Here is a 26,472-nt window from a genome sequence, read left to right as displayed (position 1 = left end):
TAATTTGGAGCCAATGAGCATATGAACCGTTGTGCCGTGCTGCTTATTTTGATCACGCAGTAAAAATTAGAATCCAAAACAAGGACTGGTGGGACGTTGTCCTGCTCCACTTCAGACGCTGAGTGAAAGGAGAATTCTATGCTATTATGTATGCTATGCTATCTATATTTGAAAATGGATGTATCAGATGAGGATAAATGTCTTCTAAGTGTCTTGTAAGTTAACGTATTTCTATTGTTGTTCTTTGCAGTTTTACACCGCTTCCATTAAATGCACTTAAAGTCAGCTCTGTCTTGGGTACTTTTTGGAGGAGTGTTAAGCTTGCTGCATAGCTATGTATAAGTACACATGGTGAGGGCAGTAAAACAGACTCAATCGGATCGACCGGTGTAACACCGAGAACACAGAGAAAGTCTTGCGACCCCCTATAGAATGATCCGGGTCGCAACCCACTGGTTGCGAAACACTGAGTTAAAGTGCTATCAGCCTGTGCCATCAAGTTTCATGCCAGAACTAGGTAATAATGCGAGGCAAGCACGTCACATGTATCTGATCTATTTTTAGCAGCATTCAGTATGGGATTTGACTGTTCATAGATTAAGTAATCTATTTCAAATGGATCATATCGACTGTATCCAGGGGTGGGGTTAGACTAGCCGCAAAATTTTCATTTAAACGTAATTAAATTAGTCGTTGCACACATCCCTAATTAGGAATCCTTTGAATGCATCCTTTGTATTCATCTATTATGTAATAAAACCTAGAAGTGGAAAACAATCATTTTCAGAGCTTGGTTTCAATAAATGCCGTTTTTGGACTAACAAGGACCTAACCTTCCGAGTTCCAAAACTTACAGTATGTTTTTAATCACACAATGACCTATTATGTCAAAAGATGACTTTATGACCACTTTAATAAGTTAATTATTAGACTATATGACCACTTTAATAAGTTAATTATTAGACTATACTGAGCTCATGTCATGTACCCATAAAAATGCTCCGATACCAACAACCGATACTATGCAGCGTTTGTACACTTGTGTCCAGAAAAGGAAACAGTATAAAGGGGATAAAAAAAGAAGGCTGTCTATGAAGTAAGTTATTAGTGGAATATTACACAAAATATAGTAACACATAGCTGTTGTGCGCGAGCTAATAAAGAGAAAAACACGCAGTGGATTGAGCACGCAGCGGCACAGACGCGCGAGCTGGTCGAGCGCATCCCTTTTTCACTGATGTCAGTGGAAAGTTTGTAGTTCAGTTGGATGTCAATGGCAAAGAAAGTAAAACGAAGCTTGTAGCTTATTATTAACGTTAACACACGAGAGGGAGCGAGAGAGAGCGAGAGAGAGACTGCTGATCGTTAACTCAGCACATGCTATTTGGATTAAAACTAAATCGTATATGCAAGTCAAAACATGAACTGTTACCTGATTTATGTATAACGAGTGATTCCCTACATTATTAATTTACAGGACGTGTGCAAGTCAAGAAGTTCCATGAACGCAAACATTCAAGCGCGCGCCCCGAAAACCAGCGTCTCAGCGCAAATACTGAATTGAATTGTCTTTCACGTCTCTTGCTTGTACTGGCGAATTCAAGTGAACATAGACAGTATATTCAAATAGGGTTTGTGCGTTCGGTCTTAAAGGGGCAGCAGTCTTATAAACCTGATGCTGTGTTTTAATGTTAATCAAACAATGGACAAATAAATTACTCACTGCTCTTGACTAAATAGGCTACCTTTTGAAACTTCACAAAAAGGTTAAGGTTTACAAAAATTAAAAAAATTAAATTACATTTATTCAGTAATGAATAGGCTATGCAGGCTTTTTTTCACATTTGATTGATTACTGTACTTTTTGTTGTAGTATCAAAATTGGAATCACTGGTGTCTAAACATGCTCTAAATATGATAGAGCAATAAAATGAAGAGTGAAAGTAACAGAAGCTCATACAATACATTTTAGCAGGCTTAATTAAGCATGAAAATAACTGAAGGAAATATTTATCTGAACAAATTAAGCCAATATATTTGATTTCAATATATTTGATTTATATTCTTTTGGTTTCTCAACCAATATTTAACAATTACAAATGCAGTGAAAATACAGGTATTGGTTATATGGTATCAGTATCGGCGAGTACCAAAAATGAAACTATCGGTATTGGACTCGTTCTGGAAAAAGTGGTATCGGTGCATCCCTAATTAATAAACTAATTTACTCAAGAAATCCTCTTAATATGATCCAAATAGCAGTTTTGTTATGTCTAGATCTACAGTGAGTACAAACAAGCAAGTACCTCCATAGCGTCCAGAGAGAGATTACAGGAGATCTCAAACTTCTTCTTCAGGATTTGTTCCTTGATGTTATAAATGCACACAAACTTTGACTGTCCACCTGCAAGGATCGATTCACCATCCGCAGAGTAGCACAAGGAGGTGAAGGACCTACAAATCAGTTAGAGGAAATAAGTGATTAATGCCGTTTTTACATACACATAGGTTCAGAAGGGTAAAACAAGTTTATTTGGGGTGGAAATATTTAGGCACCTCAGAATTCATGCTGTTGTTAATTCAGGGAGTCACAAAGCAATACGATCGACAACCTTTAAAGGGATGGTTCAGAGTAAAATCAACCTACGGTCCTTTGCACCGTGACCTCGAGCCAAACTGTCAACCAGTAAAAAGTTGCCTACATTATTCTTAGAGGTCGACTGATAATGGTTTTTGGATGGCCGATGCCGACATCTTAAAAGAGATATTATTTCGGCCGATATACTTCACATTTATTTGAATTAATATTTAATAATTTAGAACAATGATTTGAAAATCTCTAAATTAAACAGACTTACTTTAGATGGCAAATTCTTGATTCTATAATAATCGTATTAATTATTTTTCACAAATAAAGAAACTTTTTTATATAAATATAAATAATATTTTAAATATTTTTTAAATAAAGACAATGTAACACTAATTTTACATACAGCACAGGGAACATTATATGAATAGGACATAGTGGCAACTGAATATAGCGCAGCATTGTTTGAAATCAAGGTTTTAAAGTTTGTTGCTCAAGTGAAGCTGAACTCCCCTGTACACATTCAATTCACACAGACAGACCGTCACATGCAGAGTAACACGTTCATGCAGGCAACAAATGTGCACTTCAGAAGATCTGACAGCCTCAACATGATGCTATCCAGTATTCACAGGAATCAGCTGACGGTTTGAGGGCGTCCAAGTTTTCCCTGCTGTTTGTGTGCGCAATATGCTAATGTTTCGTCTTGACGTCACAACGAAACGGCTTATGACTCGTTTGAAAAAACATTAATTTAATTGACTCAAGAGTCGACTCTTACTTTTGAAAGACAATAACTTTATATACGGTGCACTTTCAGATTTTAAATTTTGCAGGATGTTTTCATTCACTTAGAGCTATGTTACACTAGCCTGGATGCCAGCCAAACTTAGTACCGCCCACAACATTTGAGGTCGGGAAGTTCAGTCTGGACTTGATCCGTTGTGGAGTAATTATGCTCGAACCAGAGCTGTTCGGACCAATCAAATTATCAGGGCGGGCTTTATACGATGATGGACAGAAGATCAACAGTAACGTAATCATCCACGTCACCAAAGAGCGCTTGGGATGAATTCGTTTACAACAATGACTGCCGCTGGAGAATTGAGATTACACGAGTTCACACTTACAAATAAGTCAGATAGAATAAATGCATATTTGGTGTGTTGTCCAAAGTACTCCCCCCGTATTCTTGGCTGTGGAAGAACAAGCCAAGAGCGAGTCGGGGTGGTGGAGGGATGCTGAAAACTGTCAAGGAATGTTAGGTGAGTTGACAGAGTGAATATATATATGCTTCCTCTCATGCTGATAGGGTAGACATGATAATTGTTTGATGACAAGTTGATTGGATTGATTATTTGAACGTGCTCCCCCCGGACTTGATTTATGAAACATCATGTGTAGATTCCGCCATCGTGTCTATTATAGAAGATATCGACAGCGCATTCATTTTAAAAGAGGAACAGAGAACCGCGATCAAGGCATTTGTCGAACGGAAAGATGAATGAAGAACATACGTCATTTACCCCGTTGCTCTGATTGGTTGTAGGTCTATCCAATTGAGTGCAGAGGCATTTTCTTTCCTGGTTCGGTTGAAACACGCCCCTTAATCACAGCCCAATCAGAGAATGTCTAATAAGGCGAGAAGTTTCACTCAGTACACTTCCGGCTTCTGAACTGGTTGCAGTTCCACTCTGATTCCATATGAGGGCGCTCAGAGGACGAGTGCAGAATGAATGGAGGTCTATGGCGCTATACACATCAAAATCCACTTTTCTCAGGATATAATTTTTTGTCTAGTAATTTGAATGTTGTATTCGAAAGGAGATGCAAAGAAATTACACATTGCTGGGTGTTAGATTTTTTAGAGTCACTTATTTGCTTTAAAAAGTCTTTTAAAGTGTCAATGACGTCATACGACCAGAGATACTGCTTTACGGCAATCCTTCACTCACTCTGGTGCGTTCGCGCTCTGCACTTTCTTTTCACTTGAGGCATCGACAACACAGCTGACACAGGTAAACACACGTGCTAGAAGAGTTTTTGTTTTGTTTGTTTCTGGTCCCGCTTCGGATGACACGATGCCATCAAGCTGTATCTCTGGTCGTAATCAGTCTTTCACTGACCAATTAGCGTTCATTAGCAGAATGCTAGCGTGTTATGGGCAACAACAACTCAACCTGTAAGAAATCAAAAGGACTTAAGTACTCGTTCATTCAACTTTCGACCTATAACCCATGTTGAACTTGCAAAACCTACAATCAAATCTGACATTTCTCAACGGCAATCGGGTGAAAGACACATTTAGCCGTCTAGCCCCATAGACTCCCATTCATTCTGCACTCATGGACAATCGCCCCCAGTGGAACTCTGGTGGAACTACAACCAAAACTCGGTACAATAGGACTTAACCCTCTGGGGTCTAAGGTGTTTTTGGGGTCCTTGAGATGTTCTGACATGCCCTGACATTTTTGCTTTTTTCAGTTGCTTATAAACATATTAATGGCATAAAAAAATTACACACTATTTAGCACAAACAGGGCTACCATGAAATGTGAGCAACAAGAATGTACATGTGTGCATTTTTGAGAGAATAATGTTTATGCATGGTTATTGAAAAAACTAAAAACTAAAGTTTCTGAAATAAGGCCATAAAACACATTCTAAATATGTGCCAATAAGACTTTTGTCTAAAATATGTCATTGCCTAGTGTTTTTTCTTCAAAATGAAGTGAAAATCACCCTGCCTTATCATTCACATAACACAATACATTGATTTGAATTTTGCAAAGCACTTTCTGTTTGGAAAGCCAATATGCGGAGTGGGCGTCTACGGTCATGCATATATAGTGCTTCACACCTGAGGAGACAATGGGGCCCGCATACTTAATTAGCCATTCATTCAGGTGAGTCACTGAGCCATAAGAATGCAAGAGCAACAGTTGGAAGCATCTCAATTCTTTTTTATTTTTCCACATATTGTGCTTGCAATTTGGCCTATAATATCCAAGGAAAACATGTCTAGTAATTGTGCAGTTAATTCTCATACTGTTTTTTCAGTTTTGGAATATTTATCCTCTCCCCAAATTTGTCAATAATAAAACACAATAAAAGTTAGAGTATAAAAGTATAAAAGAAAAGGCTTATATTTACCTTTTAATAGTTTGTTTACATCTACCTTGTAAATATATTTTTTTAATAAAAAGGTTACAATTACAAAGAAAGTGTAATGTTTCTTTGTAAAAACTAAAGTATACATTTTATCATACATATTTCAAAGTTAAGGATTTGATTGATTATTTGATAACTTTATTTTTGACAAAACATATTATTTAACATAAGCAAATATTGGCAAACTTATTTGAAAGCTTATTTGAGGTGGCAGATATTTTACATTAAAAATGTATAATCTATCCAAAACTAATCAACGAAATGTTGTCTTTCATATGTCTGTAACATAGGTCTTTCATTTTTATTATAAGAAATATAAATGTTAATTTGCAGTTTAATACGTTGCTTATACAAATACATTTTATTTCAACATATTTTAGTCGATATTTACTGAGTGTAGCAATACAGTTTGCTAAAACCGAAAAATTCATACACAAACAGAAACGCCTGACTGTAACGTTGTTTTTAAGAAATATAAGGGCATATAAATGTTAATTTTCAGTTTAAAGCGTTGCTTACAAATAGCCTACATTTTATTTCAACATATTTCTGTCGATTTTTACTCAACTCAGTACGTCAATACAGTTTGCTAAAACATCATCATTCATTCACACAGAGACGCAATTTAAATGTAAACTGTCTTTTTGCGAGCTGTGGTAAACAGCGCGCATCTCTGCCGTTCATTCATTCATAAACAGAAACCCGATTCACGTGAGAAGAAAAAAAACTTACAGTATTCCTCAGCTCGCTCCTCGATATACCCGCACTTCTGAGGTACTTTTTTCATTATTGTTATTCCTCACAGCGCTGTTAAAGTAATGATCTGAATAAACTTGTGTTTCTCGAGCTGATATGGGGACGTTCACAGGATTGCGCAGATTGCCTCATTCATTTGCGTTTGAATAGCGCGCGCTCTCCGTAGGCGGAGTCACATTACATTTGAATTACTTGTAATGAGGTCGACTGGAATCGCTCTCTTTTAATACAGATTTCACAAGATGAGAATATTTGTTTTTTATATAAATGACTTCATTTAGGAGAAGAGAATTCAAGCTTCATGCCTGTATGTCTGTTTGCCTGTTTGACTGAGTATTCGCTGAGTTATTGTTCATTTTCGGACGCGTTTCAGAATGGTCTTCACTGACACAGAGAAGGCAGAACTCGCATCACGTTTATTTTTCTTTATTTGTCAAAAAGCACAACACTTTGTTTTTATTGTGAGTATACACAAAATACACATTTAACAGAATCGATTGATGTATGAAACCTGCTTGTAATATCAAAGTCCACAGAGCAAAATTAATTTCTTTTGAACTGAACTGAAAAAAAGCGAGCTGGTATCGCCGGCGATACCGTCGACCTCAGGGGGTTAATAGGGAGTGGGTAGGCTCTCCGTAGACGGGCTCCGGCCCAATGGAGCAGTATCAGACTCATATTCTGACTAGAATCGGAGTATGACGACGTCAGGCTAATGTTACACACTACATGAAAGGTAATTTAAAAAAAATCCATAATAGGGGCCCTTTATATATGCTTGTATTTTTTTGAATTCAGTATCATTAAAATGATTGAATTTCATTATAGACTTCAACTCAATATTAATACAATTATTAAAAAATGGCTTTTATGCACAATTTTTATACAGAATTTGGGGGCGGCAAAAAACGTGGTCACACTAGACTTTGAGCACGCAAAATTTCTATGGATACTGCAGCGGGCGTAACATGATGTCACACTCTGCTGCGTCTTTATATAAAAAAAAAGTTCAGAATATAATACATCCAAAATGTAAAAATATGCAATCTACTCCACTTTGCGGTGATCCTGCAGATTTATGATTTGCGTTTTTTAAGCAAAGAGGCCGAGCTGTGACATATCAACCTTCTATTGGTCACACGTCTTCACATGATAGAGATTTGCAGGTGAGAGTTCACCAAGCTTGAATTTTAGAACGCCGCGGAATTTTCTGTCTCCTGCATTCACATACATATAAATGGAAGTTAATGGACCAAAAAGTGTAATATGACCGTCCCTTTAGATCAGTGGTTCTCAATCCTGGTCCTGGGGACCCACAACTCTGCACATTTTATATGTCTCCTTTATCTGACACACCCAGTTCAGTTCAGAGCTCTTTCCTAACGAGATGATGATCTGAATCAGGTGTGTTAAATTAGGGAGACATACAAACTGTGCAGAGCTGTGGGTCCCCAGGACCAGGATTGAGAACCACTGCTTAAGGGCGTTTTTCCACTGGGTTCGTTTGCTGCGGTCCGAACCCGAGTGCGCTAGTTCCCGGCGCCCCCCGCAGCGTTGGTCTGGTTTCACACTCAATTAGTTGTATCGAACCCAGGTGCGTTTGCAGTGATCTTACGTCATCGCAAACGCACACGGAAAACGCATGGAGAATACAACTCGACTGAGCATAGCTGTGATTTGTCTGTTTTTTTGGTGCTATTATGCACAACATAGTGAGAGACAACTACATTTATGTTCATTACATGCTGTAATTCAGCACATATTCAGGGGACGCCGTGTTTCTGCTGCTCGCAGAAGATTTTTCACTGATGCGACAGTGATACGCATGCGCGGGATACTATACTTCCTGAACAAGCGCGCACCCGAGTCCGTGTTGCTTGCACATTAACGCGAACCACACTACGGTTCGGGAGCAACCGAGCTCAGACCACCTCCTCCAGGTAGTCTCGGGTTCGGTACTCTAGTGCGCACCCGGGTCCGATGACAGCGTTCACATTAGCGATTTTTCATGCGAACCGTGCCCCGGTCCGCACTAAACTGCCAGTGTGAAAGCGCCCTTAGATCACCAAAAATTTAAACCCCTAGAGTACTGAATAAAAGAATAGCAATTTGGAGATCATTTCCAAGCCCATCTGCTACTGTCTTACTTACTTTCCCTTGGCAGACTGTTTAGCAGTGATCTTGTCTGTCTCTTTACGTCCCATCTGCAGGTCATGGCGGCCAACAACACAGCCAGTCTGTCCTCCAGTCTGAGGGTTCCAGAATGTGATCTCACCATCCAGACAGGCCACTGCCAACTCTTGACCATCAGGACGATACGTTACAGCCAGTCCTGAATGAGCACAGGTGCAAGACATCTTAAAATAACTTTTCTTTCCAATCCATCTGCTCTATTTCTCTCTGAATAGTTTCACATCAACTGTCACTTTGTGAACTTGCCATCAGAGTTGAGCCGCAGGTTCTCTTTGGTCTGCCAGCTGTCTAGCATGTCCCACAGCCGGACAGTTTTGTCCCATGACACACTGGCAAGCACAGACTGGACTGGGCTGAAGCACAAGTTGCTGACCGGACCCTCATGACCACTGAGCACCTGCACCAGCAATAAAGAGTTACAAAGGACTGAATTCTTGGCCTAGACGGAAAATTATGGACCCACTGGGACAAAAAACTTAAGGCTTCAAGTGAAATTGAACAACAAATTTCAGTAACGTCATTTCCAACAAAATCAGTCCAAACCGAACTTTGTATGGAGTTCGTATTGGGAGTTCAAAACAGCTTGCCGTAAAAGTTCGCTATGACTGGTAAACACCTTTGTACTACCATTGGTCCGTGGCGATTACAAAATAGGTAATAATTAATTCATTCAATAATTAATTTCTCCTGTTCAGTCCTTGAATGATTGAAAACATGAACACACTGGAGAGCTGCTTTATAGTTGAAACTGAAGTTGTACTTCTGATGAAATGAGACACTGACACTGTTTTTCATGTTTAATACGGTAAAGATGCTTGATTTTAAAGGCACACTATGCAGTTTCCGTTTTTCTCAAACAGTGATCCCTAGAGTCGCAGTGGGAGTACTTGTATGTAACGTTACTGTCGTAAATACCACTCACGCAAAGCCGTCGTTTTCTTTTCTTTGACTCTTCCGACCAGCGCTTTCTTCGTCAACTCTGCCAAAGCTGTTAAATTAAGGTACAAATGTTGCATAGTGTGCCTTCTATTGTAGGCAATCTATAGTATTACAGTGCTACATAAATAAACGTCACGTGAACTGCAGAGCTTTCCACGTTGTTATGATCTGATGCTATTCTTATGCTTTTTTTTTTAAATGCTTGCTGTTTTCTCAAATTTGTTTTGTTTATTTTGTTAAGAGAAGAAAGCGTGCAGCACATATTTACATATTCATCTAAACACTGCTCTCACCAGTGTGGGAGGCGTTGGATGTTCGCTAACAGAATATCGTTGTTCACATATTTCAAACCTCTTTTTACCCTAAGCGAAGAACGAAAAAGAACTTTGCAGCGAGTATATCAGGGCCTTATTTCAAACCTAATGTTTAGTTAACCAATAACTACAGTATCATTTCTATTTTTACACCATTTAAAGAAAAAAAAGCTGTTTATTGATATAATCTGACAACTGTATGGAGAAAAAAAAAAAAGATATTACACCTCTAGCAGTCGTCCAGTCTGCATGGACCAAAGGAAGATCTCATAGGAGTCCTGAGAACCTGCACACACCAACTCCCCACTACTGTCCACTGCCAGAGAGGAGAACTGGGCTGGTCGTGGTGATGTCATGGTACGGAAGTTCCGGTATCTGAGAGAACAGAGTTTAGCACACAAGAGTTTATTTTTTAATCTGTACCCAGAAATATAGATCTATCTATAAAATTTTAATATCGTGCAAAAGTTTGTGTATTTCAGTAATTCAAATTAAAAGGTGAAACTAATATATTTAGTATATATAACTACATACATATGCATGGTTATACTTTTCAGAGGGCCGACATTTCTGTATTTAAAATCTTTTTTTTTTTTTTTATTGATTTCATGTAATATTCTACATTTCTGAGATTTTGAATTTGGGGTTTTCATAAGCTGTAAGCCATAATCATCAAAATTATAACTTTTGCATGATATTCAGATTTTTTTGAGTTTCACCTGTATCTATCTGCAAGTTATTTTTGTTTTCACAAAGTCTGAGAGTAGCTCAGACGCTTAAAGATTGGTCTACTTTTGACTCACAATGGATTCAACTCAATTTCGAACATGGGACTAATAACAAAGATGAACTTGTTTATCAGTGATGCACCATAATGATTTCTTTACAGAAAATTTTTCTTTAGCCAAAACCCAAAAATAAAGTTTGTTTAATAATCAATTAATTACTCAAATTTATTTAATAATAAACTCAAAAAAAATTTTTTTACAGAAGACCATTTATATATAAACTTTTCTACTCCAATTCATTGTTGAAATGTACAAATTTTAAATTGTCTGCCATAAAAAAAGGAAAAAAAAATTAAAAAAAAAATTAAATGCCATTACTTAAAAAGATTAACTAAAAATAAAATTAACAGTGCATATATTAAGCCAATGCTCCTCTCTAGAGTTGTTTTTCTAGATAACTAAGGAGCTAGGGGAGGGCGATATGACAAAAATATCATATCACGTTTTGTTTTTCAGGAAAATCACGATTTTATTTTCAAGTTGGTTTTGCTATTTTGCAAGTGACTGAGCATTACAGCTAAACTAATGTCCCTATTTTTTAAAAAAAAACATAAAATAAAGAATGGCAGACATTTAGGCCAAAGTGGCGAAGATAAAAATCTTTGTCATTTTCTTTATTAAAAAAATAACAAAGATACACATTACACAACTTAATATACAAATGAAATAAACAGTGCTTTATTTTCCACTGTATAAATTATACATTGATTCTTATAAAAGCTACTATTAAAGTTCTCTGTCAAGAGCAGTGAGTGATTCTCTCTTTGTGTTTTGTTGTTTTATTAACATTAAAGGGATAGTTTCTGCAAAAATGAAAATTGTCATCATTTACTCTCTCAAGTTGTTTAAAACCCAAATAAGTTTCTTTCTTCAGTTGAAAATAAAAGTTATTTTGAAGAATGTGGGTAACCGAACAGTTGCTGGTCACCACTGACACTTTTTCTTACTTTGGAAGTCAATAGGGACAAGCAGCCGTTTGGTTACCCACATTCTTTAAAATATCTTCTTTTGTGTTCAGCACAAGAAAGAAATTAATACAGGTTTGGAACAACATTAGAGTGAGTAAATAATGACAATTTTCATATTTTGGGTGAACTATCTCTTTAAAGGGTTAAGCACGAGACCGCCATGACGCATGCGCGAGAACTGAGAAGGTTGAGCCACTTGTACTATTTTAACGATGTCTTTACTAACTTTCTGGGCCGGCAGACGCAATTACCAAGTAGCCTATGAAGGAGTGAGACAGCTCTCAGATTTCATAAAAAATATCTTAATTTGTGTTCCAAATATGAACAAAAGTCTTACAGGGTTCGAACCACATCAGGGTGAGTAATTACTGACAGAATTTTTGGGTGAACTAACCCTTTAAGGACAAGCGGCAGGATGTTTACTATTAGGTAATTGTCACTTTAAGACCGGCACGCGATGCCTCTAATATACACGCACCAGATTTTCTCTCAAATGTTTGCTTTCACTTTAGACATAACCAACTCGGTTTATGTAAACCTTGTGTGTATTTGACAATATTAGCGCAATTAAGACTCGAAAGATAACAGTCCAGTAACCAGGCACTGTTTGACAGGCTTTTAGTGCCTGTGCGATTCGGGTTTATGCGGTCAGAAAAGCGCATGTTAGAACAGCGCATCAGCACACAAATTAAATGTTTAACCAGCAAGGCTTTAAAGCACATGCAAATAATGAACTTTTGTGAATTGCAGTGTCCCGTACCTCTGCATTAACATGTGATGTGAATGTCCATCATGTTGTAGCTACAGTTGAGCATATGTTGAGAAGGAAGCGCCAGAACTGCAACTGATAGAATGCACTGTAGCACGATACTACGATATTTCTTCAAAAGCAGATCGGAGACATTTTAATCGTCCATGATCAAAAATTGTGATATCACACACCCCTATGAGCTATGGTCATTTAATGGCTTTCCTGAGGTAAATGTAACGTTATGTGACATCGTTTATAAGCTGTTTATTGACTTCTTTCTGCAGTTGAAACACTGAGTGATTACAGAAGACATGATACATTTCACAAAATGAACAACATGATACCTGTGCAGGTCAAATGCTCTGACAGTGCCATCTAGTGAGGCGCTGACCACCACAAAGCCACTGGACGTGAAGGCAACATTGGTGACACTGCTGGAGTGTTCAGTGAACGTCACAAAACAGAGGCTACTGTTGGTGTTCCACACTTTTACCTGGAAAGTAGCAGTTTAACTTAATCTCTCATTTATTTATTCTCTCAATAAAAACCTGTGTTAGAAGACTCACCTTCCCATCATCCCCTCCAGTAACAAGATACTGACCATCAGGTGAATAAGCCAAAGAGTTCATGTTGTTGAAGTGTCCTTGCTGTTTGAAAACATAGGACTCACTCTGCCATTCCCAAACCAGCAGCTGGCCCAGACCTTTAACATAGAACAGACGCAAGAAATTATAGCAAAGGATAGCACATGGTTGTGCTCTTAAGAAAAAGACCTGGTTGTAAGAACAATACCTGAACAACCAAAGCCAATCCAGTCACCAGTGGGGTTCATAGCAATGGTAGAAATCCTCTGATCTGAAATACTAGATGCGAATTCAATAAACAATTCAATAAACAGCATGGAATAAATTTACAGCAATGTAGTCACAAACAATAGTGGTTGAGACTAAAGATAGATGAAAATCGAAATCCAAGACACACTGGAGGTTGAAGCTGGGTAAAAATGCAGAGACCTTCATTTAGGCAATTTTTATATAAAGATTCTTAAAACCTCAAGATCTTTTACTTTAAACGAATACAGCTTTATATTAAGATGTCCTTGTAAGGCTCCACACAATAACATTATGTGAACAGTGAAGTCCGATTCACAAAAAATGGCTCTTATGAAATTGTCTTTTTAAAGAACCAAAAAAAAAAAAAAAAAAAGAAACACTTTCTTAACTCTTCAAAAACAGCTGCGACACATAATATGTAAGCTTTACTTCAATTTTAATTCACACAGAAGTTTTTTTTGTTTGTGCTGATTATTTTGTTGTTAAAATAAACAGCAAATTAACTGCACAGTTTGGGCTCTGTTGTTCATTTTTAAAATGTATATTCTTGTAACATACCAAGTTAGAAGGTTCCCTGAATAATTTACAACATTTGCTGAAATATCATTGTTTTTCTAAATGTAAGTAAAAAGGGCATCATAACTGAAATATGCCCAAAATACAATTCAAATCGAGAGCTCAACCGCAATTGCATCATCCCAACTGGAAATATAATTTGACAAATATTCACTTGAAATATATGGCAAACCTGAGTGAGTGAATGAGGTCAAATTCTGGCATCTCATGCAGGTGGAAAGCTCCAGATGCGAAGCCGGTCACAAGAATGTGTGTTTTCTTGTGGAAGGCAGCCGCTGTCAAATTGTTGAAATCCCCTTCCTTGTTAAAATAGTGTCTGTTTAAATGCAATATTAGAAACACATCTTTGCATGTTATTATACACACGAGAGCTTTTTCCATGCTCTACAATCAGTTTAAAGGCCTGTTCAGACCAACACAAATGTTCAACATGAAAATTCAGCCCAGTTTTCGCATGTAATTTGTCTGTTCAGAATAAACACTCTTCGACAGTAGTGGTGCTTATGGAAGCACAGAAACAGCGGTACACAAGGAAAGCGGTTTGTTATGCTCATCAAGATGCTAAAATACACCAGTTAATTTTTCCCCCCTTTTTATACATTTTCTTATGTTTGGTCATAATTGCCTTTATGTGTTCATTGTTCAAAATATTGCAGAATACAAATACGAATCACATATACTAATTAACATATAACGTCATCTAGCAACATTAAGCAACTTTTTGAGCAGGCTTTAACTACGTCACATTGCAAGTAGTTGGCAATTGTGATTAAAACACCTCTTTGTAAAAAAATCCATCATGCAAATCATTTGTTTTAGTTTTAAAAGGTGCATTCACTGCCGTTCATTCAAATTAAAATGATTTTCGCACCTTATTTTTGCATAACATTCGTCTTGGTGTGAACAGGCCTTAAGAATTGACCAAAAGATTGAAGAGATAAGGATAGTTTGGGAGAGATAAACTGACAAACTCACTTGCTCCTCAGTGAATAGTGAACGTTTTTGATGCCTTCCACCTCTTTGGGTGTTTCTGCGCTTCCTTTAATCACATCATCCTCGCCTACAATTTCCACAATATCATCATCATCATCATCATCTTTTTCCTCCCCTACTTCATCTCTGCTTTTTTTCTCCTCCTGCATCTTCTTTCTCTCAGAGTATTTTGGTCCCTTCCGTAAGCCCTCGAGCTCAGTGTCACTTTCCCATACACACAAAGTGCCCTCCTGGCTCACTGTGTACATCTGTAAAAACAAGTGAAAAGCAGCTTAATGGTGCCACATTTAAGCACAGGTATGTCATTAGAGCACAGCTAAAACTAAGTAATTTCAGTGTTCCTTTCAAACTCAATCCCTCATAACACTACACGAAAGCTTTCAAAGACTAGGTTTGTTATAAACTAAAGTTCTGAATATTATAGATAATGAAAGAGAAATCCTCCCACATGCAATTCCATATTGAGACTGATCAAGTCCTATTAAAAGAGCTAGCAAATGAGCGGATTAACTGAACAAGATATACTACACTGAAAAATGTGGTGCAGAAACTATTTTCACTTAATTGTTAGTTAAATTTCACAAATAATTACAAAGAAACACCAAGTAACATCTAATTAAATGTTAAACTTTGTAGTTGAATAACTGAAATAGTATTTTCTTGTAAAACACGCTCCAATAATTGTTTTATTTACAACTTTCCAAAAAAATATTTTTTACAGTGTACACCAGGGTTTCTTGTGTGGGTCAGGTCAATTGAGGATGGTTATGATGTGTAGCTTATAAAATTAAAAAGTATTACTTTGAAAGACACTGACATTACATGACATTTTCTGAAAAGAGAAATGTTTAAAACAAAAATTTGGTTAAAATGGAACCACTTCCCAAACCAACTGGTAGGTTCTGTTTGGGAAGAGTCTAGTTTTGTATTATTGCAATGTTGCAGAACTGCAAGAAAATATGCAATGAATTAACCTATTATGACTTCTTCATGTTTAATATACAACAATATGTTGCAAAATACTCTTGACCTGATAAAATCGTAAAGAAAGGGCTGCTAGTTGATTTACCCATGTGCTACACAAATGCAGCAGAAACTTTTTACAAACTTACATCCAAGCTGTCCTTCTCAAAGAAACAGCCCACTATGATGTCCTTATGACCCCCAAGCGAGTAGTAGATGAGATTCGCCCATCTTTCTGCTCCAAAGATCCAAGTGGTCATGTCCTTGCTACCAACAGCAAAGCACCTAGTTATCAGAGAAGGAGAGTGAGAGTGTAACTGGTTACATAGTGGTAAAATACAGTCCAAGAATAGTTTGCAGTGTATTATATATCAAACACATTACTAAATACCGTGGGAAACCAGTATGTAAAAATGGACAAACAAAACATGTGATTTATATTTGTTATCGCACTGAAATAAAAGAAAGAAAGTATAAATCGCACTGTAACAAAATGACTGCTGTGAGGCGGCATTCATACATCAAAGGCAAGAATATAGAAAAAAATATTTTACGCACTTGGAATCATCCGTCCAGTCGATACAAGTCGTCTCATCAAATGGTCCATAATAACTCTTTTCTAATGCAAATGCATTAAACTCTCTGTTTTTTCCAGGCGCATCATACATTAGAGCCACTTTTTTCTTTGTTATTACAAATTTCCTATAAAAAATTAAAGGAACATGAAATAAGAGCTACTCATGCATAAAGTCATATTGTGTAGATAAAAAGTGCTGTGTGCAGGTGTGTAATAGCTGACCTTCCATCAGGGGAGAAGGACACACTGTGAACAGTATTTTGGAAGTGATGATGGTAAAGTACTGCCCGAGTGACCAAGCTGACCAGTATGGCTGCTCCATCTGAAACACATTCATCAAACGGTGTTAAACTCAAACTTTTCTTGGCATAAAAAATAACCAACAAGCTGTAATGCCACATTTTTCCAACTTAGACATTGGAGTCCAAAACTACGCTTGTTCTATGGTTCCATTTTCTCATTCATTACATTGTTTTTCCCTTACAAATGATATTATTAGCATCATAATTGGAATGAAAATCTAAATATTAGAAATCATTTCATTATTTCTTAGTATTTGGTACACCTCCCTTTTTCTTGAAAGGGTTAGTTCACCCTAAAATGAAAATTATGTCAGTAATTACTCACCCTCATGACGTTTCCAACCCGTAAGACCTTGGTTCGTCTCCGGAAAAAATAATGAAGATTAGATGAAATCTGAGAGCTTTCTGTCCCTCCATTGACAGCAACGTCATTGCAACTTTCAAGGTCCAGAAAGATGGTAAAGATATAGTTAAAATAGTCCATGTGACTACCAGTAGATCAACTTTTTGTGCAAAAAAAAAAAAACTAAAATAACGACTTTTCAACAATTTCTTCTCTTCCATGTCATTCTCCTACATGGTTGACGTAGTGTAAACAGTGCAGCGTTTCTGGGTTCCATGTCAGAACATTGGCTCATTATTGGCCGGCTCCTCCGTCAGCATCACACGCATCACACACATGACCAGCGTCGGCCAATAGTGAGCCGACGTTCTAACGTAGAACCCAGAAGCGCTGCACTGTTTACACTACGTCAACAACGTAGGAGAATGATGTGGAAGAGAAGAGATTGTTGAATAATGTCGTTATTTTTTGGGGGTTTTGCGCACAAATAGGATTCTCGTCGCTTCATAATATTAAGGTTGAACCACTGTAGTTACGTGGACTATTTTAACAATGTTTTAACTACCTTTCTGAGCCTTGAATGGCTGCTCTGTCAAGTCTTCGTCGTTGGTTAGGAACCTGGGTGTGCTCTCTGATACCAATCTTTCATTTGAAAGCCACGTTTCTAGCATCTGTAAAATCGCATTCTTCCATCTTAAAGCTGCCTTCGGCAACATTTTTTTGATCATATTCAGTGAAATCGACACTATAATCCGATAGAACAATATAAATAAGGTGGTTTTAGAAAAAAAACCAGAGCTTCTAACTCCACGTGGAGCGTGTTATTTGTTTAGCAAAAATCCACCGCTCCCGGATCCCCCCGGTGACGCGCACGTTACAATATCACATGCACACGACACGCCTGAAGATTGCACGAAGCGTGATGGCGGAGAGAAAATCTACTAACAAGCTTCCAATTCCTTGGTTATTGCTATCTATGGATAGATTAGCCAGGGCAGCCTACCTCCGAGTCCATGGTGTTGATCGATGCTGAAGAGACGGACGAGTTCACAGAAAATCAGTTACACACGCACTGACGAGCACGATCTCGATGGGAGGGTGCTCGCTGGTAGTGGGGGAGGGGCATGAGAGTTGCAAACATTCAAACTTTTGACTAAGTCGACCCAATCTGCCAGACTTGCCGACTGCAGCTTTAAAAATATATCTAAATGACGACATATGCTTTCAATGAAAAATGCGGAACAGTTCATGGCCTCATGGCTAGATTATTGTAATGCTCTACTGGGTGGTTGCCCTGCATGCATAATAAACAAAGTCCAGTTGGTCCAAAATTCAGCAGCTAGAGTTCTCACTAGAACCAGAAAGTATAACCGTATCAGCCCCGTTCTGTCAACACTGCATTGGCTCCCTATTAAACATAGTATAAATTTTAAAATATTGCTGATTACTTACAAAGCACTAGGCTAAATGGTTTAGCTCCCCAGTACTTGAGCAAGCTCTTAATGCATTATAGTCCTTCACGTCTACTGCGATCTCAAAATTCTGGCCAGTTGATAATACCTAGAATATCAAAATCAGCTGCAGGCGGTAGATCCTTCTCCTATTTAGCACCAAAACTTTGGAACAGGCTTCCTAACATTGTCCGGGAGGCAGACACACTCTGTCAGTTTAAATCTAGACTAAAAACACATCTCTTTTTCCTGGCATTCATATAGAACATTATACTTTTTTATTATGCAAATCAGTTAAATGATTATTAGGCTGCATAGATTAGGTCAGCCAGAACCAGGGACACTTCCTATAACACCTGATGTACTCGTTACATCATAAGAAGAATGGCATCTATGCTAATGCTAGTCTTTCTGTTTATTCCGAGGTTTACTGAAGTCAGCCGGATCCGGGCCGTATCCAGATCAGATGGTGGACCTGCGCCTGTGCCCATCCACAACGCATCCCTGAAGTACCAGCCTCATCAGCCCTGTGAAGGCCTCATCGACACGACAGCCATCGGCACTGATCCTCAACAAACTCGTCTCCATACCGGCGTGATGACTCCGATCTTCAACCAGATGGAACTGGATAATATTCTGAATGTTCCGATCCAATCGGACCTGTAATGCTGCCTGGATCATAATCATACACTGTTCGCTCGTTGGCCAGAGGAGAACTGGCCTGACTGAGCCTGGGTTCTCCCAAGGTTTTTTCTCCATTCTGTCACCTTGATGGAGTTTTGGTTCCTTGCCACTGTTGCCTTGGCTTTTGGCTTGCTTAGTTGGGGACATTTAATATTCAACAATATTATTGATCTGCCTTACTTAAGGTGGACGATGATGCAATTTTCTTCTAACATCAAAGACACAACTTTCTTCTAAAAAACAAACTTTGTTGTATTATTTTCATGTTATCACTGTGAAGCTGCTTTGATACAATCAGTATTGTAAAAAGCACTATATAAATAAAGATGACTTGACTTGAAAGTTGCAATGGCGTTGCTGTCAAAGCTCTCAAATTTCATCAAAAATATCTTCATTTGTGTTCCGAAGATGAACGAAGATTTTACGGGTTTGGAACGACATGAGGGTGAGTAATTAATAACAGAATTTTCATTTTTGGATGAACTAACCCTTTAAGTAGCATATACTTGAGCCGGCATGAACGCCACAAGTTTGTGTTAAAACCTGATGATCCATGTTATTCAGCATGATCTGAAAATGTTACGAAAACCTTGTGCTTCTTTGGAAACAAGGAAATCTGGGAGATAACATGGTCGATGTCAAAATTTTGCTAACTTGATTACTGACACAGAAAAGGTGCAGAATCATTAATATTACATTTTATTTGCATTTTATTTTAAAGGAGACATATCATGCTTTTAAATCGTTCCTTTTTACATATAAATCATACATTTGTAGTCTATATAAAGTGGAACGGCAATGCTTGGGTCTGAATTCCTCATTATTATAGCTCCACAGGCCCCTTTTCTGATGTGCGTCTGAGAGCAACTCGTTTTGGTGCGGTCTCTTTAAATACAATTGAGACACTTCATACCCCGCCCCCTCTCCAGGATGCAGAGGTGACACTCGGTTCAACTCCACCCCGTTCGGCCATTTTTGTAGTTTGATAGCAGAGATACGGCACAGAAACTTTTTATTCACACGTTATTAAAGGTGCATTAAGCAAGATTCTGAGTTTTTGCAGAACTATGCCACCTCTGGCGGCAAGCGAAACTGCAGCCAGAGATGTGCACGCTCACTAGACAAAAGTTTTCTTTTTTTTATCTTACGTGGAGTTTGCGTTGGTGTTTGAAATGAACTACAAGCAGGTCTCTTATAATCCATCTTCTACGGAGAATGCCGGCGAATACACAAACCTGCCAGACATCTATGTGAGCGTGCCGTGAACGCGCATGACGTCACGCCCAGTCTAAAATTCCGGCCCGAATCCCTCTTATTTATTTTACTTTACAGGATTATAGAGACAATCTCAGTGATCAGAGAACGGCTTATTCAGCCCATCAGGCAATTGTTTAAGCATGTATGGGTTAGAAAACGGGTATTTTTAACATGAAAAGTTGCTTAATGCACCTTTAACAAAATGTCAACAACGGAAGACTTGTCCAAGCCAGCCTTACATGTTCGAGCCAGAGTCGGAGCAGGAGCGAGATGAAAATGAAGACGACGAACCTGCAGAACAACGTCTTCATATGGATGTATTGCAATGGTGTGTTACTGTATTTACACATGAAACTTTGGTCTTCCGACCTTTTACCACCGTGTCGATTTATTTTGATTAATATGTGCGAGGGAGAGAGAGCAAGACAGCGTCTAGTTTGGAGACGGTGTCTTGTTTACATTTTCGCCTGGCTCCGAAGTAGGGTTGCAAAGGGGCGGAAAATGCGGAATAAAAAAATCTGTTACGGTTGACATTTTCTTCCGCGGTAACGATATATACCGTCATACCGCCCAGCCCTACTTATGTGGTAAACAAAGTTATGCTAGCTTATTTAGCATCTAACTTATCAGCTTGCTATCTACTAGATGAATACATTTGTATGTGATATTTGCAATTTAAACATTTAATAAATATATTTCCCCATAATATCATCAAAACTTACTTCACTTTGTTTAGTCCACAGGCTCAAATGTGTGCCTTCAATGGTCTTGTGCTTTGGGCTTCTGTACATGTGATGGAGGCATGCACAGTGCCAGTAGGGGGTGTGGTCTCAGTAGCCCTGCAGTAATCAGTGTGCTATGTGCATGTGATTGAGGAATGGCATGGATATTCAAGTGTATTTGAATGGCATCTGTTTGTTTTAGTCAAGATTATGCTAAAATATACTTTCCTCAACTATATTTAAGTTCCCTATGAAGAGCCAACCCTCAACTTTGAAAATTCCCAGTTTATTCCCGTTTATTCCCATAAATTCCTGTTAATTCCCTTAAATTCCCTTAAATAACCATTAATTCCCATGGAAAGTTTCCATCTTTGAAAATTCCCATAATTTTGCAACCCTACTCCGAAGAGAGAGAGAGTGCGTGCGCGCGACCGGGTCTCTCTCTCTCTGCTCGTTCTTTCAGTTAAACATGAGCCCTGTCACAAGCGCGGCAGTTCATCTACATTAGACGGTGTAATGAAGCGTGTGGGTTACTACATCCAACAACTGAACATTTTAACTTACCCTCTCGTAACTTCTGCATCTTTTAGCTTGGACTACAAAATTGCAGCGAGAAATAAAAATGGCGGATTGCTCGAAGTGTTGAGCCGGTAGTCGATGTCCTTATTTGGCAGTTCCGCTGCAAATACTGTGACGTAATAGTTCACAAAACGTCATAGATAACAGAAAAATCTGAACAGGTTGAAAAATAAGGCCAAAACAGAATATAAAGATATCAACGAAGCACCTGAAGAGAATAATTTCAACTTTTCTGTACTTCTAAACACTCCAAATATACAACAAAATGCATTTAAGGGCTACAAAAGTGGATTTAGCATGATATGTCCCCTTTAAACAATTTCTTTGTTTCATAACCTTTACTCTTATTTCTCAGGATCAAATATGATTTGGGATTATTTTCAAAAAGGACTTTTTTTGAACAAGTTTTGAACACAGTCATGTTCATTACAGAAAAAAATACGCATGGAGAATGGTGGACTTTCCAATACCTTCATCTACAAGTATGGCAAGATTCCCATCTGGAGAAACTCCAAAACAGGTGATGTTCTTTGTGGTGGACACTGGTAAGGTTTCTGATCGGTTACTGAAGAAATACGAAAAATAACATTCCTCAGCTGAAATCAGCATAACTTTCGCTTGTAAATGAGAGTGTTTTCAACTCACTGGGCTATGAAATCAGTTTGTTTCAACGTTATGACATAGAAATACTCACTTTTTCATATCAAAGACGGAGATGCGGTTCCCGACAGGACTGATGACAGAATTCCCATCTTTAGAGAAAGACAGGTTCCCGTGGCGATAAAATGCCCCTAATAAGTTGGAAAACTAGAAGGAAATGCAAACAAGTTCAGTCCAAACGTTCTCTTTCAGGCATGCACATAATAAAAACAATTAAGTGTCGCTTTTATTTATTTAGTATATATTATGAAATATTTATCAACAATCGTAAACCGGCAGGCAAGATCTCACTAAAAAATATATAAGGAACAGCAATACAATTATTCACAGGAAGAACATCACGAATAAAATAGCGTCTGTCATACCTTGTATGCAAACTTCATGTTTTTTTTTTAGATATTACGTTATGGATGAACCATTAAGCATCAAAAACCTATCATTCTACACGTGAGAACCTCTAAATACATGAACGCACATGTGTTCAAGATCTCTTCTTCTTCTTCTTCTTCTTCTTCTTCTTCTTCTTCTTCTTCTTCTTCTTCTTCTTCTGTCTTTTATTGGCAACCGCACTAAACAGTGCATTACTGCCATCATCAGGTAGCTTGGCTCAGAAACATTTTCCTATTCCTCTTAACACTTTCTAACCATCCCCACTAGCCTACATATATATATTTATATATAAAAAATAAACACCCACTGGCGTTCAGCTCCCACTGGTGTTCAGCTCCTCCAGTTTCCACCCCTTTAACTTACAATAATTCACTATATCCTTGTTTTTTTTTTCAGATATTCTTTCCTTTACCCACAGTATATTTTCATCTTATCTGCACCCTCTACCTCTCTTATATATACATTTCTCCTACATTCTTTTAATAAATCCTGTGTTATTCAGAAACTGAAACAACACCTTTACCGTACTATTTCCTATATGTGAGTGAGTCTAATATATTCTTTGATGTTAACTCTTTTCCTTCATTCTTCCATATTTCTTCTCGTAGCACTTATCTTTATTCATCATAATCCTTACAATTTATAATTACATGTTCAACAGTTTCACTCTGTCCACATTTCTCACACATTCCCGTTGGATGTTTTATTGATGTAATGTTGTATTCAAACCTGTATGTCCCATATCTTGTAATTATATTTTCGTCCCTCCTATTTCCCCCTACTACCTGTTCCCAATTTATTTTGTATTAAATGTCTCCCTTTAGTCTCATTATCCCAATACTGTTGCCACTTTTTAATCACTTTCTCTTTTATTGCTGATTTTATTTCTCTTATACTATGTGGTAGTTCAATTTCTACCATTTCGTCATCTACTGCTTGCTTGGCTAATTTATCTGCTTCTTCATTCCCTTTAATTCCCACATGGGCCGGAACCCACATGTACTTCTATCATACCTTGTTTTAATTCAAAGAGATTTTGAAGGATTTCCATTACTATGTCTGGCCTTGATTCTGACATTTGGTTATCAATACTGACTATTGCTGAAAATGAATCTGAACATGTGACCGCATTTTGTATTTCTATTTCCTTAATTAGTTGTACTGCTAGCAGAATAGCCATCAGTTCACCTGTATAAAAAGTGATCGCTTATTCTAGCTTTTTTCTTTATCTGTAACTTTGGAACATTGACTGCCACTCCTACTCTCCCCCCTTTTTTGCATCTGTGTATATCTGTATATTATTTCCGTACCTAAGCCCTAAATATTCTCATTACTTCCATCTCACTACTTCCTTCTTTTTGTCTTCAGTAAAGTTAAACCTACTATTGGCTGAGGAAGAATCCATAAAGGGTAATGTGGGTACACCACTCTTTGTACACATCTAGGCTATTTGCCTATCTATCCCCATCTCCTTAATATCTCCTTCAACAACCCATCCAAAACTCTTTTGTTTATTCATTCCTTGTTCCCAACATATTCCTAGTATATTCTTTGTTGGATGTACTTCATCCTGACTCTTAATATTTGTCCAATATATTGCCCTTAACTGTAACTTCTAATATCAAACGGCATTTCATTTATCTCTTTATTTTATTTTATTTTTTTATTGCATGAATAACAATTACAGAACATGAACGAAATAAAAAATACAAAAAAGTAAATACATAAAAATGCCAGGGTTAAAGATACACAAATGCAAAATACAAAAATTGAGTGAAAAAAAAAAAAAAAAACTAAATAGACTAAACAAACAATAAAAGGCTTTGACATTTCACAAAATCTTAAAAGTATTCAACAAATACATGGTTTTAATAGCTTTTTTGTTTGTACTGTCCTTAATGGAAACCATATAATTTTCTAATTCTTTCAATACCACAGAAAAAAAAAGGTTTCTGATTAGTAAATTTACACAGATGAATATGAAACTTAACTAAAATAATCAAAAGATTAATAATATATGCTTCCTTTTCCATACTCTCCTCATATTGAAAAATAAAAATAAAAATAAATATTACATGTTCATATAACAAAAGAAAATTACATTCCAATTTGTTATTTATAAATTTAGAAACTTCCCACCACAACCTTTTGGTATATTGACAGTGCCAAAAAATATGCGGTACAGTTTCTGGTTGCAAAAAACAAAATGAACAATTTACATCTATGTCTTTGTTAAATTTGGATAGAAAATGTTTAGCAGGGTAAAATTTATGTATTATTTGTAATAATGTATTTATATTATTTGTAATAATGTATTTATTCGGTAACAACCAGACCTTATTCCAATTAATAGTTCCAATAAACCTTGACCAATAGGAAATGACATGTGGTTTACTGATTAGCTCTTTTTGAAAAAGGTAACGTATAGCCTTATTATTTTTGCTTGTCGAAAAACAAACTTTACCACAAATCGTATCAGCTAGATGCAATAAAGACATACGTTTGGAGTATGAAATACCTCTACATAAAGAGACAACACCCGAAGAGATAGCACCAATTACAGAGGCAAATTCTTTAGGGGAAACCGGGAGGTTGAAGTATGAAAGAAACTCATCATAAGTCATTAAATACCCCTGATAATTCAACTGTCCAACCACAAGAGTTCCCTTATCAAACCAAGTTTTCAAAAATATACTCTTATGTTTGTACAAAATATTACAATTATTCCAGATGTAATAATGATGTGGAGAAAAATTATGCTTGTAAATTAACTTCCAAGCCAAAAGTGCTTGCCTGTCGAAAGCTGACAGTTTAACTGGAAGTTTCTCGATTCTGTAATCACACATAAGAAAAAAAAGGGAGCCCACCAAGTTGGTCAAAAACCGATTTAGAAATCATATTCCACACGGAATCAGTGTTTTTTTTAGAAAATATTTCAGCCAGTTAATTTTGAAAGTGTTATTTAAAATAGAAAAATCTAAATAATCAAGCCCACCTTTTTATATGAATTAACAATTACAGATTTTCTAATATAGTGTATACGGTTCTTCCACAAAAAAAAGCAGCATAATTTGATCAATTATCTTATTTATTTTCATTTCATTTATCTCTACTTGCATTGCTGCAATAGGTTTAAGATCACTTCCGGATCATTACCAAAATAAAAGCCCCTACACTAACACATAAAAGTACCCCAAAGATTATTGCGAAAGTATACACTTAAAAAGATTGTGCCAAGGTACAAACGGTGGGGGGTTGGGGGAGACGTAATTTATATTGCATATGGGATATATTTCACAGTAAATGTGTTTTAATTGATCATTTGTAGATATTCTTTTAATTATTTTTCTTTCCTTTAAAAAAAAGAAAGAAAAAAAGACGTAAGCTAATCAGACTAAACTGTTGAGCAAAATAAATTAAATTTCATTTTCTTGCATAAAATGAAATGTAACAGTCTAACATGTCCACCAGGTGGCGTCTTAGCACGTTGCTAAAATATTTTTAAATGTAAAATAAAAGAAACAAACAAATAATACAAAGATGTATTTTTGTTTGTGGGTATCTGCGATTAAAACCAACAATTTAGATAGGATAATGTTACATTCCTATTACCTGCCCTGAACCCTGTTCTGTTCTCCAGTAGAACTGAGAACTGACGTCAGCTTTTGATTAGCA

General features: G+C 37.1%; 1 protein-coding gene across 2 annotated transcripts in view; it reads right to left on the bottom strand.

Moving 5' to 3' along the window:
• The window catches only part of LOC308688538 (periodic tryptophan protein 2 homolog), a 28,966-nt gene extending 6,000 nt beyond the window's left edge, over nt 1-22,966 (bottom strand). Inside the window, exons 1-15 of one of the 2 annotated variants that reach the window (XM_081361668.1) lie at nt 22,773-22,966; nt 22,442-22,554; nt 22,218-22,312; nt 16,632-16,731; nt 16,391-16,534; nt 15,982-16,117; nt 14,852-15,117; nt 14,049-14,192; nt 13,260-13,330; nt 13,034-13,170; nt 12,812-12,960; nt 10,188-10,335; nt 8,954-9,104; nt 8,666-8,846; nt 2,307-2,454 (exon numbers count right to left, since the gene is read on the bottom strand). In XM_081361668.1, coding sequence (XP_081217794.1) covers nt 2,307-2,454; nt 8,666-8,846; nt 8,954-9,104; nt 10,188-10,335; nt 12,812-12,960; nt 13,034-13,170; nt 13,260-13,330; nt 14,049-14,192; nt 14,852-15,117; nt 15,982-16,117; nt 16,391-16,534; nt 16,632-16,731; nt 22,218-22,312; nt 22,442-22,554; nt 22,773-22,790 — 2,001 coding nt within the window. In that variant the 5' untranslated portion in view covers nt 22,791-22,966. The remainder of the gene's footprint in view (nt 1-2,306; nt 2,455-8,665; nt 8,847-8,953; nt 9,105-10,187; nt 10,336-12,811; nt 12,961-13,033; nt 13,171-13,259; nt 13,331-14,048; nt 14,193-14,851; nt 15,118-15,981; nt 16,118-16,390; nt 16,535-16,631; nt 16,732-22,217; nt 22,313-22,441; nt 22,555-22,772) is intronic. The other variant, XM_081361669.1, reaches the window with a different exon arrangement.
• Between the last annotated feature and the right edge of the window lie 3,506 nt (nt 22,967-26,472).

The sequence above is a fragment of the Scardinius erythrophthalmus genome (assembly GCF_964197995.2).
Source record: "Scardinius erythrophthalmus genome assembly, chromosome: 3".
Taxonomy (NCBI): Eukaryota; Metazoa; Chordata; class Actinopteri; order Cypriniformes; family Leuciscidae; genus Scardinius; species Scardinius erythrophthalmus.
This window is presented reverse-complemented; position numbering and strand designations above follow the sequence as displayed.